Source organism: Aethina tumida, chromosome 5 (assembly GCF_024364675.1).
Source record: "Aethina tumida isolate Nest 87 chromosome 5, icAetTumi1.1, whole genome shotgun sequence".
NCBI lineage: Eukaryota > Metazoa > Arthropoda > Insecta > Coleoptera > Nitidulidae > Aethina > Aethina tumida.
In genome coordinates, this window is record NC_065439.1 from 15177021 (window position 1) to 15197543 (window position 20523).

At 26.4% G+C, this 20523-nt stretch overlaps 1 protein-coding gene across 1 annotated transcript in view; it reads left to right on the forward strand.

The window, feature by feature from the left end:
• Window positions 1–20523, forward strand: part of LOC109597106 (protein Skeletor, isoforms B/C) — a 71722-nt gene that overhangs the window by 13785 nt on the left and 37414 nt on the right. Inside the window, exon 2 of the mRNA XM_049967236.1 lies at window positions 6168–6194. Coding sequence (XP_049823193.1) covers window positions 6168–6194 — 27 coding nt within the window. The remainder of the gene's footprint in view (window positions 1–6167; window positions 6195–20523) is intronic.

Here is a 20523-nt window from a genome sequence, read left to right on the forward strand (position 1 = left end):
TGATGACTATCTCTGTTCAGGCATAAATTTTCTTTTTTTTAATCTTTAAAAGGATTTTTAAAGAAAATATTATATTATAAAATTTGGCAATTTTACCAAGAGATCATATTAGTATGATTTATAGAAGTTTATAGACTTCTGTTCAACCAAACTAAAGTTAAAGAGTAGCTCACATTTTTTTAAAAAAGTCTTAGAAAGGACATGAAACAAAAAATTATCTTCCCATTAAACATTTTGAACGTTCCTCTAATTCTCTAAAGAGAAATGTGGATTTGCTTTATCATGAAGGAAAAGAACACCATTTCTATTAACTAAAGAAGCTCATTTTTGAGAAAGTTTTTCATGATCTTGATCAATTGTGATATTATCTATCAACTTTGATAACTCGAATGTCTTGATACTTCAAATCAAATATCTTTCAACACCTTTGGTGAGTTAAATTTTTTGATAAAATCTTTCATTCAATTGTTTACCATTCCGTGAGTTTTGATGACTATCTCTGTTCAGGCACAAATTTTCTTTTTTTAATCATTAAAAGAATTTTAAAAGAAAATATTATGTTACAAAATTTGTCAACTTTACTAAGAGATCATATTATTATGATTTATAGAAGCTTATAGACTTCTATTCAATCAACCTAAAGTTAAAGGTATATCGAATCAAATATTTCTCAACACCTTTGGTGAGTCTAATTTTTGAAGGAAATCGTTAATTCAATTGATTATTATTCCGTTGATTTCGATCAACATCATTTGTGTTGAGGCATAAATTTATTTTGAAAAATCTTTTAAAGGATTTTGAAAGAAAATATTATATTTGTCAATTTTCTTAAGAGGTTATATTAGTATGATGTTAGAAAGGTATGAAATAAATAAGGTATATTAAAATGATTTGAAGTTTTTGAAAGGAGTTTGAAACAAAAAATTACCTTCCCATTTAACATTTTGAAGCTTCCTCTGAGTCTCTAAAGAAAAATGTGGATTTGCTTTATAATGAAGAAGAAGAACTCCTTTTCTATTAACTAAAGAAACTCATCTTTGAAAAATCACTTTGTGATATCATCAACTTCGATAACTCGAATTACTTGATATTGCCCCCATTTTGAAGCGTCATCTGAGTCTTCAGATGATTTTGTTGGATTACTTTATCATGAAAAAGAACACTATTTCTATTAACTAAAGAGGCACGTCTTTGTTTTTACGATCTCTGCCAATTTCTGAACAGTAGATCGTCTGGACTCTTAGTAAGTAGTCAACATGAAAATGGATGGCCCACCTCACAATCATCAAAATTATTCTGGTGTTACGCTCTTTTGAAGTATTGTTCTACTAAGTTTAACAGCTCCAACTCATTGTTTAGAATAGCGAGAATTATCGTAATTAAAACATTTTTTGTAACATGAAATAAATGGATGAGTATTGGCAATTGTTAAATGCCTGAGTATGTTATTCTAACTTGCTTCATATGGAATCCATTTGTTGCATGAAGCCTTTTTCTATGGTTGATTCATCGCAGTTTAATGACTGACCTATTTTCAAACATTTTACACAAGGATTTTGTACCAGATATTGCTTAATTTAAATGTTGGTATAGGTTTCAGAATGACCTTGATGTTGTTTATCTTCAATGCATTCATTGTTAGTTTTAAACTGATGAAACCAAAATTGTGCCACTTCATCACTTACACCATCTTCTCCAAATACATTTCGAATGCGACGTGCTTTTTCTCTTCCTTTAAGGTGATTTTTGACCTCATGAAGCTTGGATATATGGATGGACCAGTTTGGTCCTAAAAACAATGTAGGAAAAAATAAATAGTATAGGCAGAAAGAGAAAATTCAAATAATGTATATAGTTAAATACAAATATGCTGAATAAATTCATAATTGTTTCATTCTGTATTCGATTATAAAGAGTCGTGATAAGTTTTTTCCGGGCAAATGGTGATTCGAGTGAAGCCCGACCGTATCATCATTGAAATTACATTGATGAGTCAATCAATTGAAACAATCGTGAATCAATGAAAAACCGTACGATTGTTTCGCAGAAAGGACCGTTTAAACAATCGTGGAAACTCCGAATGGCAAAAATGACCCGAAACCGAGATAAAATCCGTCGTTTTTGCAGAGCGATTCGGTTCGCGGCGTCGAGCGCGGAACGGCGCGGCGGATCGTCCGAAACCGGGGGCCCCAGTTTATCGATCGGACCGTTTACATTATGGCCCCCGAACCTCTATCGCTGCGGGGATTTGAATCCGAGGATTTTAGGTAATCGCTCCCCGGAGTAGTGTTCCAACGGGACCTCCGGTCCTTTCCTTTTCATTTTCCGCCGTGTCGACCGTGGATACTTTTGATTTATCCCGTCCACGTTTGGACGTGTTCCCCCGTTGTTTGTCGATTTTTAATTCGGTTTCGTCGACGTTCGTAAGTGAGACAAGTAAAACAGCTGCGTAATCTTACGGAGTGTTTAAAAGGGATAATAGCAGTAATAGTTTACCCTTATCCAAGCGTTTTAGTTTCTGAGGGGACGATAACATTCACGAGCGGGAAGTCGGAACAGACCGGAAACCGGAAATTGCCTTTTTGCATAAAAGTGTCAACCGGACTATACATCACCCCCAAAAAGTTTGCTCGCCACTTTAACTTATACTTATCACGTTCAAAAATACATCAAAAATGAATTTGGTCTTTAAATTTGAGCTACAGTTCAACAGAATTAAAATCTAAGAGTTAGAAGTTATTTTTGGCTATAAATTTATTTTTTTATATATATTTTGAGTTTTTTTAATAAAATATTTTATTAATTTGGTGCTACAATTCAAAATTTAAATTTTAATAATATATTTTTTTAGAAAGAAAATTAAAAAGTGTCTGTGTAACTTTTTCATCTCTTCAATTTAAGTGTTAAAAATCAAAATTTTTGGATGTAATTTTTTTTTTATATCTTGACTTTTAATAATAAAATATTTTATTAATTTGGTATTTACATTTGTGCTAGAATTCAAAAAATTAAAATTAAACAATATATTTTTATTGAAAGTACCTTAAAATGTATTCACCTTATCAATATAAGGGTTAGAAGTCGATTTTTTTGTATTTTGAGTTTTATTAATAAAATATTTTATTAATTTTGTCTTTTCATTTGTGCTATAATTCAAATAATTAAAATTAACTTCTTCACCTTTTCAATTTAAGGGTTACAAGACAAGATTTTTGACTACAAATTTGATTTTTTTTGTATCTTTAGTTTCAGTAATAAAATATTCAATCAATTTGGTCTTTCCATTTGTTCTATAACTCAAATAATTAAAATTACAATGTATTTTTATAGTGAGTACATTAAAATGTGTCTTAACTTCTTCACCTTTTCAATTTAATTGTTAGAAGTAAAAATTTTTAACTATAAATTTAATTTTTTTGTCTTGAGTTTTATTAATTTAATATTTTATTAATTTGGTCTAACCGTTTTTGCTACAATTCAAATAATTAAAATTAAACAATCTATTTTTATAGAAAATACATTAAAATGTGTCTCAATCTTTTCAATTTAAGTGTCAGAAATCAAATTTTTTATTACAAATTTGATTTCCTTGTATCTTGACTACAAATTTGATTATTTTTGTATCACGAATTTTATTAATAAAATATTTAAATTAATTTGGTATTTCTATCTGTGGTACAATTCAAATAATTTAAATTAAATAATATATTTTTATAGAGTGCATTAAAATGTGTCTTAACTTCTTCCCCTTCCCAAATTAAGGATTAAAAATCAAAATTTTTGGCTGTGTTTTTATAATGAGTTTATCAAAATGTGTCTTAACTTCTTTAACCCCTTTTCAATTCAAGTGTTAGAAGTCAAATTTTTTGGGTACAAAATTGATTCTTTTTGTGTCTGGAATTTTTTTAATAAAATATTTTATTTGGCTTTTCCATTTGTGCTACAATTCAAATAATTAAAATTAAACAATTTATTTTTAGAGAGATTACATGAAAAAATGTTTTAATTCCTTTACCTCTTTAATTTAAGTGTTAGAAATCAAAATTTTTAACTATAAATTTGTTTTTTTTTTTGTGTCTTGTGTTTTATTAATACAATATTTTTTTTTAATTCGGTTTTCCTGTTTGTTTTTGATTAAAATTAACCAATCTATTTTTATAGAAAGTACATTAAAATGTGTCTTACTTCTTTGCCTATTTAATGGTTAAAAATAAAAATTTTTGACTACAAATTAGATTTTTTTTGGATCTCAAATTTTATTATTAAAATATTTTATTAATTTGGTATTTCCATTTGTGCTACAAGTCAAACAATTAAAATTAAACAATGTATTTTTATAGTGATTTTATTAAAATGTGTCTTACCTTCTTCACTTTTTGAATTGTGTTATAAGTCAATTTTTTTGACTACAAATTTGATTTTTATTAATAAAATATTTTATTAATTTGGTTTTTCCATTTGTGCTATAATTCAAACAATTAAAATTAAACAATGTATTTTTATAATGAGTTTATCAAAATGTGTCTTAACTTCTTCACCTTTTCAATTCAAGTGTTAGAAGTCAATTTTTTTGGATACAAATTTGATTCTTTTTGTATCTGTAATTTTTTTAATAAAATATGTTATTTAGCATTTCCATTTGGGCTACAATTCAAATAATTAAAATTAAACAATTTATTTTTAGAGAGATTACATGAAAATGTGTTTTAATTTCTTTACCTTTTTAATCTGTTAGTGTTAGAAATCAAAATTTTAAACTACAAACTTGTATTTTTTGCATTTTAATTTTTTTAATAAAATATTTTTTTTTAATTTTGTTTTTCCGTTTGTGGTTAATTAAAATTAAACAATCTATTTTTATAGAAAGTACATTAAAATGTGTCTTACTTCTTTGCCTATTTAAGGGTTAAAAATCAAAATTTTGGTCTTCAAATTAGATTTTTGTTTGTATTTCGAATTTTATTAATAATATATTTTATTAATTTGGTATTTCCATTTGTGCTACAAGTCAAATAATTAAAATATTTAATACTATTTTTATAGTGAGTACATTATCTTCTTCACCTTTTCAATTTAAGACAAATTTTTTGACTATAAATTTTGTTTTTTTGTGTATATTTAATTAATTTGGATTAGTGGACTTTATTTTTTTATATATTTTTTTGTAGTTTGTTATCCATATTAACAGTACATATTATATACCATTAAAGATACATTTTTTGCTTTTATCTTTATTTTATTTTAAAGCTCTACACTTTTTAACCTGGAAATGTCATCAGAGACCTATATAAATACTTTCAAATCCACATTTAATAGTAGTTTTATAGTACATTTAAAATAAATAAATAAAATTAATGATATACCATTAATTTTACATAGAACATACATTACATTTATCCATAAATAAATTTTATTTACCGTTGATTTTTCATTTTAGGTCAATGAGTAAATGTCTAAATAACTTTTATTTACCATGAAAAGATTCAGCAAATCGTCGAGATAATCCTTTTGTCAACCAATTTCCACTCAGTGTGACTGTATTTCTTTTAGACTTACGATGTACGATGATGATGATTTATTTAAGTCGAAACATGTAGAGTTTTTTCTAAATAAAATAAAAACATCAGGGATGTACCCTTTTTTTCCTATACTATTGTTATTTGCCTTCACAACATCCTTAGAGACATTTAACAGATATTAATCAACTTCCCACCCCCTCAATTATCCCCAAGACGCTTTTTTATCCTAAATCGAACTGCTCAAAAAAAGCGATTGCGAACATTAAGCGAACACTTGAAGCGTCGCTTACAAATGTTATGACCGTGTTTTTTTGTGCGCGACATTCATATTTATCCCGACCATCTTCTGCGTTGCTCTCGAGTCAGATTGGATTTGGATCGTTCGGAACGGCGTAAATATTTCGGAGCGTTGACGTGCCCGCTCCGATTGAACGGCATAATGGACAGGCTGCCAGACAACCGCTCAAATAAATCGCGACGCGGGGCTTTTAGCACACTTTTTTTTCCCCATTTTGTTGTGTTGTTCGCGAAACGGGGCGAAAAGTTATCTTGGCACGGGACCTTTTGTCAATTTGTTGTTTTATTCTTGTCCCCGTTCATTAGCGATTTAATTCGATTTTAATGTGTGTTCGTTTTTCTTTGTTGCAGCTTTGTTGGCCACACAGTTTCAAGTTGGTAAGTCACCTGTGAACTTTGGAAACGAGGTATAGCTGGGTAAGGTAGTTTAGGCTAAGGAAGATTTGAAATGAACTCAAATATATCCGATGGAATTAATTAATTTTAATGAATCTTAAAATAATTTTATTATTACAAATAATAATAATAATACAAATATGGCATATTAATTAAACATGCTTACAGAGAAACTAATTACGTTTAATAGTTAGTCACCAGGATGTTTAAAGTCGTTAGGATATTCTTATGAAAAATATGAGCTGTATTTCTTGAATTGGATGTACTTTTAAATATCCAGTTTCTTAGAGAAAAATTAATTTGAAATTAGAAAAAATACTGATTATTACGATTTTTATTTTTTTTTAATTTTATTAACCGCATCAACCACTTAAGGGTTATTAGCAAATATGTATTTGTCCTCAAAGATTTCTTGCATAGCGTTAGCGATTTTTATTTGTAATTAAAAAAATGTACTATATGCTTATTTTCTTCAAAAAATTTATCAAATATAGCAATACTGATTTTTGATGTTTTTTCATGAAATTCTTATGGAAAATTTTTATTAGTACAGCCTGTCTATATTTTTTTCAGAAAGTTAATCAAAAATTGATTATTTTCAAAAAAAAAAAGATTGTCATTAATGTAATTATTTAATTTTTTATAAATTTTTGGAAATTTTGTAATTTTTATGAAATTTAATAAAAAAATATTTATAATTTTTTATGATTTTTTATATTTTATTGAGAAACAAAAATTGAACAAAAATAGAATATTTAATAAAAATGGCAATAATGTAATTTTTCAATTTTTTATAAATTTTTGAAAATTTTGTAATTTTTATAAAAAAATATTTATATTTTTTTCATGATTTTGTATGTTTTTTTAATACTCTGTTTTTAATATATTTTTTTACTATCAACAGATAAAGTTATTATTTATTATCGACTGAATTTACTCAAAGTTTACGAGATATCCATTGGTGATAGTTGTTTTTTCTATTTATCATTATATCAAGTATTTTTGGAAATTTATGATTTTGTTTATTTAAAAAAAAAAATTAAGTTCGTTATATAAACATATGAAAATCTTATTAAAATATTTACAAATTTGGAAAAAAATTTAAATTAATAAATGTGTCCATAAAAAAATTACGTTATTGACAATTTTTTTTCATGAAAGAAATAGGTTAGGTTAGATTAAGTGAGGTTATGTATATTTCTTTGCTTTTTTTTGAAAATTTATAATTTCTGATGAACTTTCTTATAAAACTTACCATTATATCATATATGTTTGGAAATTTATGATCTTGTTTATTTAAAAATTTAAAAAAAAGTTTGTTATATAAACATATGAAAATCTTATTGTTAAACTATTTACAAATTTGGGAAAAAAATTTAAATTAATAAATGTGTTCATAAAAATTACCTCAGGAAAACTGTATTTTTTAAATTGAAAATTATATTTTCTCTAATATTTCATTTCATAAAAAATTTAAAAATTGCGTTATTGACTTCTTTTTGAAAATATTCTATTTTTTATGAAAAAAAAAAAAAAAAATAGATTAGGTTAGATTAAGTTAGGTTATGTACATTTTTTTTTTTTTTGAAAATATTGCATTTATGATGAACTTTCTTATAAAACTTATCAGTATATCATATATGTTTGAAAATTTATGATCTTGTTTATTTAAAAAAATGTTAAGTTCGTTATATAAATATATGAAAATCTTATTGTTAAAACATTTACAAATTTGGAAAAAAAAATTAAATTAATAAATGTGTTCATAAAAATTACTAAAAAAAACTCAAAAAAACAGTATTTTTTAAATTGAAAATTATTTTTTCTCTAAAAAATTATTGACATTTTTTGTTTAAATATTCTATTTTATATGAAAAAATAGGTTAGGTTAGGTTAAGTTAGGTTATGTATATTTATTTGCTTTTTTTCAAAATATTTCATTTCTGATGAACTTTCTTATAAAACTTATAATATAAAGCTTATAATTTTTTTTTTTCATAAAAATTCCAAGGAAATATCTTAAATATCCAGTAGTTCAAATTTAAAATTAATTTTTCTCTAGGAAATTTTGTTTTTTTTTGCAATTGACCAAGACAGTTACTATTACTTCTAAAAATAGAACACTAAAAAATTATGAAAAAATATTCATTTTTTATTATATAAAATTTGTTAAATTTTTAAAAAATCATAAAAAATTGAAAAATTACGTTATCGACATTTTATGCTATTTTTTATTAACTTTTTTAATGAAATAGGCATAAGATCTTCATTACTTCTAAAAATAGAACACTAAAAAAATGTGAAAAATATTGATTTTTTGATTTTTTATTGTATAAAAATTGTTAAATTTTTAAAAATTCATATAAAAATTGAAAAATTACGTTATCGACATTTTGTGCTATTTTTTATTAACTTTTTGAAAAAATAGGCATAAGTTCTTCATTACTTCTAAAAATGAAAACGAAAAAAATATTAATTTTTTGATTTTTTATTATATAAAAATTGTTAAATTTTCAAAAATTCATAAAAAATTGAAAATTTACGTTATCGACATTTTGTGCTATTTTTTATTAATTTTTTGAAAAAAAATAGGCATATAGTATTAAAAATGATTTCATAAAAATTTCAAGCAAAAACAAAATTTTTTCAAATTTAGAATTAATTTTTATCTAAGATACCCATATATTTAATAATTTTTTTATATTTTTTATTATATTTAATTAGTAAATTTTTCCGTGTTATTATTGGTTGGCGTCATTTCATAAAAATTTCAAGCAAAAACAAAATTTTTTCAAATTTAGAATTAATATTTTATCTAAGATATCCATATATTTAATAAAATTTCTTATATTTTTTGATTATATTTAATTAGTAAATTTTCCCGTGTTATTATTGGTTGGCGTCATATCATAACAGAAAATTGATGCAGTATTAAAAATGTTTGGGAACTTCATTTGTGTCGGTATTTATCTCATTGGTTAGAGGCACGCTTCAGTCCCCCTATCTTTGAAACAACAAACAACCTTAAAGCACGTGCTTGAAGTTTGAACCAAAAAGAAAGATTCAAAATTTACTTATGTAACGAATTGGCGTGAAGAGGCACATTTAAAAGTGCCTCTGAACAACTTGCGCACAAAAGACTCATTAAAATTCAATATAAAACTATTATGACTTGTTTAATTATCGGTTTTACAACATACTAGCCTTCTACCTTTGTTTAAATATAAAGTTACATTGTTTTAAAGAATAAAAGCATGAACAATTTTTTAATATGAACGTTCTGTCAATAAAATCATTTTTATGGTCGAGTCACGGAAATGGTCGAAAATTATAAAACAAAAAGGATATTATACAAAGTGTTATTGTTAAATTAAATAACACAGATTTTATAATTAAAAATACCTCATAGAATTAAAGTTGTTATATTTACTCCAACTCAATTTACAAAAATATGTGTAATATTATATAGAATAAAAATATAGTAATTTTTAAACTACTGTGTAAACAAACAATAGAAAATTAAATTTATATCCAACTCAAGTCAAAAAAATATTCGTAATTTTTTATATAATAAGAATATAGTAATATTTATAATACTGTATAAACAAACAATAGAAAATTAATATTATTTTAATAGTTTACATTAATTAAAAGAATTATGGATAAAATATTTAACATTTTCAAAGCTGCTATAATGTGTAGTGTAATACTACTGTAGTTTTTAGATCTGGTGATATCGAGGGACAATATTAGTGTAGCAAATTTTGATTTCCCTTATTGGAACCAAGGAAAATTACAATGGGTTTAATTTTCCTTCATAAACTTTTCACAACAGTACGTTCAATTTTATTAGAACAGCTTAATCTTTTAGTTCTCCTTAGCAGAAAGAAAAGAAGGGGCCCAAGATTAGATACTTGTGACACCCCAGATGACCCCAAGTTGAATATCGACTTAAATCCGTTGTAGCTGATATATTATTCTAACTTACTAAGATACAAAGACGGTAGTTGAAGAGTGGAACTGTTAAATCTAGAGAAGAATTATAGACTAGTCTATCTTGTGGAATATTTATGAGAAATCTGTTTATATAACAACGCCAACTTCTTGAAACAAACACACTTTAACTTGAGAAATAGGTATGCAATAAGTCTGTATTTATTATTAGTAGGTCTGTCCTCTTATTTAAGAAAAATAAAATAGAATAAAGAAGTGGTAGATTTTCCCTCAGAGTACGTTCTATTTTATTAGAACAGCTCAATCTTTTAGGTGTCCATCAAAATTTGGTTGTATATAATGAAATTCTAAAAATAAAGACATACAGAACTCGATGTCTCCATACTATGTATAGTTAATTAAAAACAATAGGTTTCATTTTAAAAATGAAAGAGGAAAGACTACACTTAGACACATATAAATTTAAATTATTTAGTGCAAACTAATCACAGAGCATTACAATTTGAAAGTGTAAATTACCATTATCCGAAACAGAATTGATAGAAAGGGAAACTTAGGAATCATCAGCCAACAATAGATTATCACAATTAAAGGCCAATGGTAAATCATTAATTTACATAGTAGAAAGAAAAGAAGGGGCCCAAAATTAGATACCAGATGACACCAAGTTGAATATCGACTTAAATCCGTTGTAGCTGACATATTATTCTAACTTACTAAGATACGAAGACGGTAGTTGAAGAGTGGAACTGTTAAATCTAGAGAAGAATTATAGACTAGTCTATCTTGTGGAATATTTATGAGAAATCTGTTTATATAACAACGCCAACTTCTTGAAACAAACACACTTTAACTTGAGAAATAGGTATGCAATAAGTCTGTATTTATTATTAGTAGGTCTGTCCTCTTATTTAAGAAAAATAAAATAGAATAAAGAAGTGGTAGATTTTCCCACAGAGTACGTTCAATTTTATTAGAACAGCTCAATCTTTTAGGTGTCCATCAAAATTTGGTTGTACATAATGAAATTCTAAAAATAAAGACATACAGAACTCGATGTCTCCATACTATGTATAGTTAATTAAAAACAATAGGTTTCATTTTAAAAGTGAAAGAGGAAAGACTACACTTAGACATATAAAAATTTAAATTATTTAGTGCACACTAATCACACAGCATTACAATTTGAAAGTGTAAATTATCATAATCCAAAACGGAATTGATAGAAAGGGAAACTAGGAATCATTAGCCAACAATAGATTATCACAATTAAAGGCCAATGGTAAATCATTAATTTACATAGTAGAAAGGAAAGAAGGGGCCCAAGATTAGATACTTGTGACACCCCAGATGACACCAAGTTGAATATCGACTTAAATCCGTTGTAGCTAACATATTATTCTAACTTACTAAGATACGAAGACAGTAGTTGAAGAGTGGAACTGTTAAATCTAGAGAAGAATTATAGACTAATCTATCTTGTGGAATATTTATGAGAAATCTGTTTATATAACAACGCCAACTTCTTGAAACAAACACACTTTAACTTGAGAAATAGGTATGCAATAAGTCTGTATTTATTATTAGTAGGTCTGTCCTCTTATTTAGGAAAAATAAAATAGAATAAAGAAGTGGTAGATTTGCCCACTACTGTAGATCATATAAGCTTTCATTGATAGACAATAAACCGCAGAATGACATAGCTACATACAATACTACAAAGCACATTGACGATTGATTATTTGTGCCAAGCCATAGCCTCTCACAAAGCTTGATGACGATATTGGCGACAAAGTGAAGAATGGTGTGCATCCGCAAAGCTCAGCAACATGTTCTCATTTTAGGCAATTTTTTAATATGAACGTTCTGTCAATAAAATTATTTTTATGGTCGAGTCACGGAAATGGTCCAAAATTATAAAACAAAAAGGATATTATACAACGTGATATTGTTAAATTAAATAACGCAGATTTTATAATTAAACATACCTTATAGAATTAAAGTTGTTATATTTTTAGGTCCAGCTCAATTTACAAAAATATGTGTAATATTATATAGAATAAGAATATAGTAATTTTTAAACTACTGTATAAACAAACAATAGAAAATTAAATTTATATCCAGCTCAATTCACAAAAATATTCATAATCTTTTATATAATAAGAATATAGTAGTATTTATAATACTGTATAAACAAACAATAGAAAATTAATATTATTTTAATAGTTTACATTAATTAAAATAATTATGGATAAAATATTTAATATTTTCAAAGTTGTTATAATCTGTAGTGTAATACTAGTAGTATTTAGATCTGGTGATATCTAGGGAAATATTAGTGTAGCAAATTTTGATTTCCCTTATTGGAACCAAGGAAAATTACAATGGGTTTAATTTTCCTTCATAAACTTTTACACAACAGAGTGGATCGTTCAATTTTATTAGAACAGCTTAATTTTTTAGTTCCCCATCAAAATTTTGGATGTATATAATAAAGTTCTAAAAATGAAAGACATACAGAACTCAATATTTCCATATTATGTATAGTTAATTAAAAACAATTGGTTTCATTTTAAAAGTGAAACGGGAAAGACTACATTTAGATGCATAAAATTTAAATTATTTAGTGCAAACTAATCTCAGAGCATTACAATTTGAAAGTGTAAATTACCATCATCCGAAACAGAATTGATAGAAAGGGAAACTTAGGAATCATCAGCCAACAATAGATTATCACAATTAAAGGCCAATGGTAAATCATTAATTTACATAGTAGAAAGAAAAGAAGGGGCCCAAGATTAGATACATGTGGCACCCCAGATGACACCAAGTTGAATATCGACTTAAATCCATTGTAGCTGACATTATTCTAACTTACTAAGATACGAAGACGGTAGTTGAAGAGTAGAACTGTTAAATCTAGAGAAGAGTTATAGACTAATCTATCTTGTGGAATATTTATGAGAAATCTGTTTATATAACAACGCCAACTTCTTGAAACAAACACACTTTAACTTGAGAAATAGGTATGCAATAAGTCTGTATTTATTATTAGTAGGTCTGTCCTCTTATTTAGGAAAAATAAAATAGAATAAAGAAGTGGTAGATTTGCCCACTACTGTAGATCATATAAGCTTTCATTGATAGACAATAAACCGCAGAATGACATAGCTACATACAATACTACAAAGCACATTGACGATTGATTATTTGTGCCAAGCCATAGCCTCTCACAAAGCTTGATGACGATATTGGCGACAAAGTGAAGAATGGTGTGCATCCGCAAAGCTCAGCAACATGTTCTCATTTTAGGCAATTTTTTAATATGAACGTTCTGTCAATAAAATTATTTTTATGGTCGAGTCACGGAAATGGTCCAAAATTATAAAACAAAAAGGATATTATACAACGTGATATTGTTAAATTAAATAACGCAGATTTTATAATTAAACATACCTTATAGAATTAAAGTTGTTATATTTTTAGGTCCAGCTCAATTTACAAAAATATGTGTAATATTATATAGAATAAGAATATAGTAATTTTTAAACTACTGTATAAACAAACAATAGAAAATTAAATTTATATCCAGCTCAATTCACAAAAATATTCATAATCTTTTATATAATAAGAATATAGTAGTATTTATAATACTGTATAAACAAACAATAGAAAATTAATATTATTTTAATAGTTTACATTAATTAAAATAATTATGGATAAAATATTTAATATTTTCAAAGTTGTTATAATCTGTAGTGTAATACTAGTAGTATTTAGATCTGGTGATATCTAGGGAAATATTAGTGTAGCAAATTTTGATTTCCCTTATTGGAACCAAGGAAAATTACAATGGGTTTAATTTTCCTTCATAAACTTTTACACAACAGAGTGGATCGTTCAATTTTATTAGAACAGCTTAATTTTTTAGTTCCCCATCAAAATTTTGGATGTATATAATAAAGTTCTAAAAATGAAAGACATACAGAACTCAATATTTCCATATTATGTATAGTTAATTAAAAACAATTGGTTTCATTTTAAAAGTGAAACGGGAAAGACTACATTTAGATACATAAAATTTAAATTATTTAGTGCAAACTAATCTCAGAGCATTACAATTTGAAAGTGTAAATTACCATCATCCGAAACAGAATTGATAGAAAGGGAAACTTAGGAATCATCAGCCAACAATAGATTATCACAATTAAAGGCCAATGGTAAATCATTAATTTACATAGTAGAAAGAAAAGAAGGGGCCCAAGATTAGATACATGTGGCACCCCAGATGACACCAAGTTGAATATCGACTTAAATCCATTGTAGCTGACATTATTCTAACTTACTAAGATACGAAGACGGTAGTTGAAGAGTAGAACTGTTAAATCTAGAGAAGAGTTATAGACTAATCTATCTTGTGGAATATTTATGAGAAATCTGTTTATATAACAACGCCAACTTCTTGAAACAAACACACTTTAACTTGAAAAATAGGTATGGAATAAGTCTGTATTTATTATTAGTAGGTCTGTCCTCTTATTTAAGAAAAATAAAATAGAATAAAGAAGTGGTAGATTTGCCCACAGAGTACGTTCAGTTTTATTAGAACAGCTCAATCTTTTAGGTGTCCATCAAAATTTGGTTGTATATAATGAAATTCTAAAAATAAAGACATACAGAACTCGATGTCTCCATACTATATATAGTTAATTAAAAACAATAGGTTTCATTTTAAAAGTGAAAGAGGAAAGACTACACTTAGACACATAAAAAATTAAATTATTTAGTGCAAACTAATTACAGAGCATTACAATTTGAAAGTGTAAATTACCATAATCCGAAACAGAATTGATAGAAAGGGAAACTTAGGAATCATCAGCCAACAATAGATTATCACAATTAAAGGCCAATGGTAAATCATTAATTTACATAGTAGAAAGAAAAGAAGGGGCCCAAGATTAGATACTAGATGACACCAAGTTGAATATCGACTTAAATCCGTTGTAGCTAACATATTATTCTAACTTACTAAGATATGAAAACGGTAGTTGAAGAGTGGAACTGTTAAATCTAGAGAAGAATTATCGACTAATCTATCTTGTGGAATATTTATGCGAAATCTGTTTATATAGCAACGCCAACTTCTTGAAACAAACACACTTTAACTTGAGAAATAGGTATGCAATAAGTCTGTATTTATTATTAGTAGGTCTGTCCTCTTATTTAGGAAAAATAAAATAGAATAAAGAAGTGGTAGATTTGCCCACTACTGTAGATCATATAAGCTTTCATTGATAGACAATAAACCGCAGAATGACATAGCTACATACAATACTACAAAGCACATTGACGATTGATTATTTGTGCCAAGCCATAGCCTCTCACAAAGCTTGATGACGATATTGGCGACAAAGTGAAGAATGGTGTGCATCCGCAAAGCTCAGCAACATGTTCTCATTTTAGGCGTTTGTGAGAGTGATTTAAAGCTGATGTTTCCATTTCAACAACAACTTTTGTTAGTTGGCCTTTATTATCCGACAGTCTTCATTATCCCCAGTTAACTTACATTTTTTCCTTCATCCACTGTGCGAAGTCCATTACCGAACCACGATTCATATCACGGCGTCGGGGGACACGGTCGATGCACACCGATTACTACTGATATTGCGTTTTTAAATTGCGTTCCGACGTCGGACCGAAAAACGCACCCACGTCAACCCTCGCAAAAACCGTCACACCGTGCCGCACGTCGGTGCTTCCCCCGGATCCATTTCTGTCGAATATTAAAGGCAAAAAACGTATTTATTAGTACCAAAACATGTTTTATTTCACCAGCGGAACGTGTTAAAGACAGAAGTGGGGTCGACTCTATCAATATTTGTGTTTGGCGGCGGAGCCGGCTTCGATTTCGCCCGATGAATCTTGTAATGAAGTTGTTCATGTGCGAAACAGATAAGAATTCGGGAACCCCCGGTCGATAATCCCAGTCACAGACGCCATTAACGCCGCCGACATCAAACCGGTCCTTTCTCAACCGACATAATAACAATAAAAAAACAATTCAAAACATTGTAACACTTTCAAAATCCATTTGGTACAACGCGGACGACGTAATTCGTCGTCGACGGAAGGAAAAAACGGAGATGCTCTCGAAATCGAATATCTCAATCACGTCGTAATTCATTAAGCGCCGTCATTGTCCGGATTCATTGGGGAGAAGCGACGATGATCCGCGTCGGGGATGGAAAAACGGGTCCGGCTGATGGTGATCAAAAAGGTGGAGGGTGAAACGCATCGTATCGGGACGGTTGCAATGGACCAGAAGACAAATGAATACGTCGACGGATCGATGCGTCGTCTATTGTGGCAAATCTCTCGACGCCGCTCTCGATCCACCCCCCCTATCCGCCCGGCTCAACTCCTGCGGGGGTCGGCTCGTTACGTCGTTCGAGCACCTTGAGGAAGCCACGCCGTATCCTTTGTTTTTTCCATGATGTTTAACCAAACTGGGTGAAATCATTTTTGGCTAAACCACAAAGATAATATTTATTGGGGTTTGGAGTTACCAACGGAAAACTGACGCACGCATTTATCTATTGGTGCAATTCGTACATGCATTTTTTATTGATTTCATCATTCTTCCCGTCAAAATTGTTTCAAACATAATGCATTCAATTTAAATTTACATGCAAATATCAATAATTCAATCAAAATTGGACGTGGCCAGAGTTAAAATTAGTTTTTGTTGCATCAGTTAAAGCGAGCTATTTCCAATTATATTATTTCATTGAGTTTTGCTGTGATATTTTTTAACAAGTACAATCTTTAAAACATTAATTCCTATAAAAATTTTATTTCTGTCGTTAAAACTTTAGAAAAATAATGTAGTTCTTTATAGATTTAAACAATTGTGAAGGCAATTTAAATAATTGAATACTTCTTATTTTCTACCCAAATATAAACAGTTTAAATTTCTTAATCATTTTTTGTTTAAATTTCAGACTGTCCTGATAATTTCTAAATTAAAATAACTTATAAGCACTGTTTAAATTCATTAAGTTAATAGGTGTAAAATTTAAACAGTCTAAAACACTTTGGAAATTTCCTGAGGTATTACGAAGAAAATGTAAACAGTTTATAATTTTATAAATAGTTATTTAAAAATATATACAATTTATAAGTTTCTTGAGGTATTATTAGAAAATTTAAAAAGTTTAAAATTTCAACAAATCTTTAAAGCTCTTTAAAAAAATGAAAGTTTCCTGAAATATTATGTACAAAATGTTTAAAACTTATGTTAAGAATCTCTTTAATTTATTACATATTTAATTTCATTCAATTTGAAATTTTATGAACAGTTTTTCATCAATTAATATGTATAAAATTTAATCAGTCTAAAAATTTGTACATCGTTCTTTAAAATTATAAACCGTTTATAAGTTTCCTGAGGTTTTATGTAGAAAATTTGGATAGTTTGTAACTTCCTAAACATTTATTTAAATTTAAGACTGTCAAGAAAATCATAAATTATGGATTTTCTTAAGTTATTAAGTATAAAATTATGACAGTTTCTTAAACAGTTTGTTCTGTTCTGTACTGGGTTAAATGAATAATATTTAAAGAGTCTATAATTTTATAAAAAGTTCTTTAAAAATATGAATACTTTGTAAGTTTCAAACTTCCTAAAAATTTTCTGTTTAAATTTAGGATTGTTAAAATGTGACAAATTAAGAATCTCCTTAATTTATTACATATTAAATTTCAACAGTTTGAAATTTTATAAACAGTTTTTTAAAAATTAATATGTATAGTATTTAATCACTTTAAAATTTTTATATATAGTTATTTTAAATATAAGCAATTTAGAAGTTTTTTGTGGTATCATGTAGAAAAAATGAATGGAATAAAACTTCCTAAAATTGTCTGTTTAAATTTAAGACTGTCAAGAAAATGACAAATTAATGAGTCTTCTTAAGTTATTATGTACAGAATTCTGACACTTTCATAAACAATTCTATTCTGGTTTGTTCTTTATTAAATGAATAATATTTAAAAAGTCTATAATTCTGTAAAAAGTTTTTTAAAAATATGAATATTTTGAAAGTTTCCTGAGATTCTATGGACAAAATTTGAACAGTTTCAAACTTCCCACAAATTTTCTATTTAAATTTAGGACTGTTAAAAAATGACAAAATAAGAATCTCCTTAATTTATTACGTTTTAAATTTTAACAGTTTGAAATTTTATAAACAGTTTTTCAAAAATTAATATGTATAATATTTAATCAGTTTAAAATTTTATATATAGTTATTTTAAATATAAACAGTTTAGAATTTTTCTGAAGTATTTTGTAGAAAAAATGGATCGTTTAAAACTTCCTAAACATGTTCTGTTTAAATTTAAGGCTCTCAAGAAAATGATAAAAGTATGTTTTTAAATTATTAGGAATAGAATTTCGATAGCTTAAACTTTTATAAACAGTTCTGTATAAGTTAAACATTTAAGCAGTCTAAAATTTTATAAATATTTCTTTAAAAATATACACAATTTGGAAGCTTCCTGATATTATGTAGAAAATTAGGACCGTTTAAAACTTCTTAAACATTTTCTGTTTAAATTTAAGACTCTCAAGTCAAGTTATTATGTATAAATTATCGATAGTTTAAAATTTTATAAACAGTTATGTATAATATAAATGTAAAAAATTTAAACAGTTCAAAATTTTGTAAATGACAGTTTAATACTTTAACACAATTTTTGTTTAAATTTAAAACTCCCCAAGGAAATGAAAAGTTAAGGATCTTCTTAAGTTATTGTGTATAAAATTTAGACAGTTTAAAATTTCATAAATAGTTCTGTATAAGTTAAATGTAAAAAATTTAAACAATTTTATAAATATTTCTTTAAAAATATAAACACAACACAATTTGAAATATTATAAACAGTTTTTCATAAATTAATATGTATAAAAATTATTCAGTTAAAATTTTTAAAAATAGTTTTTTACAAATATAAAATGTTTAGAAGTTATCTGATGTTTTATGTAGAAAATTTGGACAATCTGTAACTTCCTAAATATTTTCTGTTTAAATTTAAGGCTCTCAAGAAAAAGATAAAAGTATCTTTTTAAATTATTAGGAATAGAATTTCGAAATTATAAATTTTCTAAACAGTTCTATATAAAAATTTAATATTATATAATGTATATTTGTAATAATGTAATATTAAAGTTTAAAATTTCATAAATAGTTCTGTATAAGTTAAATGTAAAAAATTTAAAAAAATTTATAAATATTTCTTTAAAAATATAAATACGTTGGAAGTTTCCTGAGGAATTATATAAAAAATCAGGATATTTTAAAAATAATCATTTTATGTTTAAACTTAAATCTCTCCAGAAAATGAAAAATTAGGAATCTTTTTAAGTTATTAGGTACAAAGTTTCAACAGTTTGAAATATTATAAACAGTTATTCATAAATTAATATGTATAAACATTATTCAGTCAAAAATTTTAAAAATAGTTTTTTACAAATATAAAATGTTTAGAAGTTTCCTGATGTTTTATGTAGAAAATTTGGACAATCTGTAACTTCCTTAAACATTTTCTATTTAAATTTAAGACTGTCAAGAAAATGATACATTAAGGGTCTTCTTAAGTTTTATGTATAGAATTCTGATATTGAAAAAATGAAAAATTAGGAATTAGGAAGTTATTTTTCGACAGTTTAATATTTCATAAATATTTCTGTATAAATGTACAAAATTTCAACAGTCTAAAATTTCATAAATATATCCTTAAAAATATAAACATTTTGGAAGTTTCCTGAGGTATTATGTAGAAAAGTTAAACAGTTCATAACTTCTTAAACATTTTCTGTCAAGAAAATGACAAATTAAAGAAACTTTTTAAGCTATTACGTACAGAAATTTGGTCAGATCAGATTAAATTATAAGGGTGTTAAAAGTTTATTAATGGTTATGTATAAATATAATCACCACACAACAAAATTGTTATATTTCATTTGTAAAAATATAACTCTGTAACGACAAATATCTTTTTGTCTCCTTCGTGAACGCTCTCCAAATAAATGTAAAAAAATTAAACAATTTTATAAATATTTCTTTAAAAATATAAACATGTTGGAAGTTTCCTGAGTAATTATGTAAAAAATCAGGATATTTTAAAACTAATCATTTTCTGTTTAAACTTAATTCTCTCCAGAAAATGAAAAATTAGGAATCTTCTTAAGTTATTAGATATAAAGTTTCAACAGTTTGAAATATTATAAACAGTCTTTCATAAATTAATATGTATAAACATTATTCAGTCAAAAATTTTAAAAATAGTTTTTTAC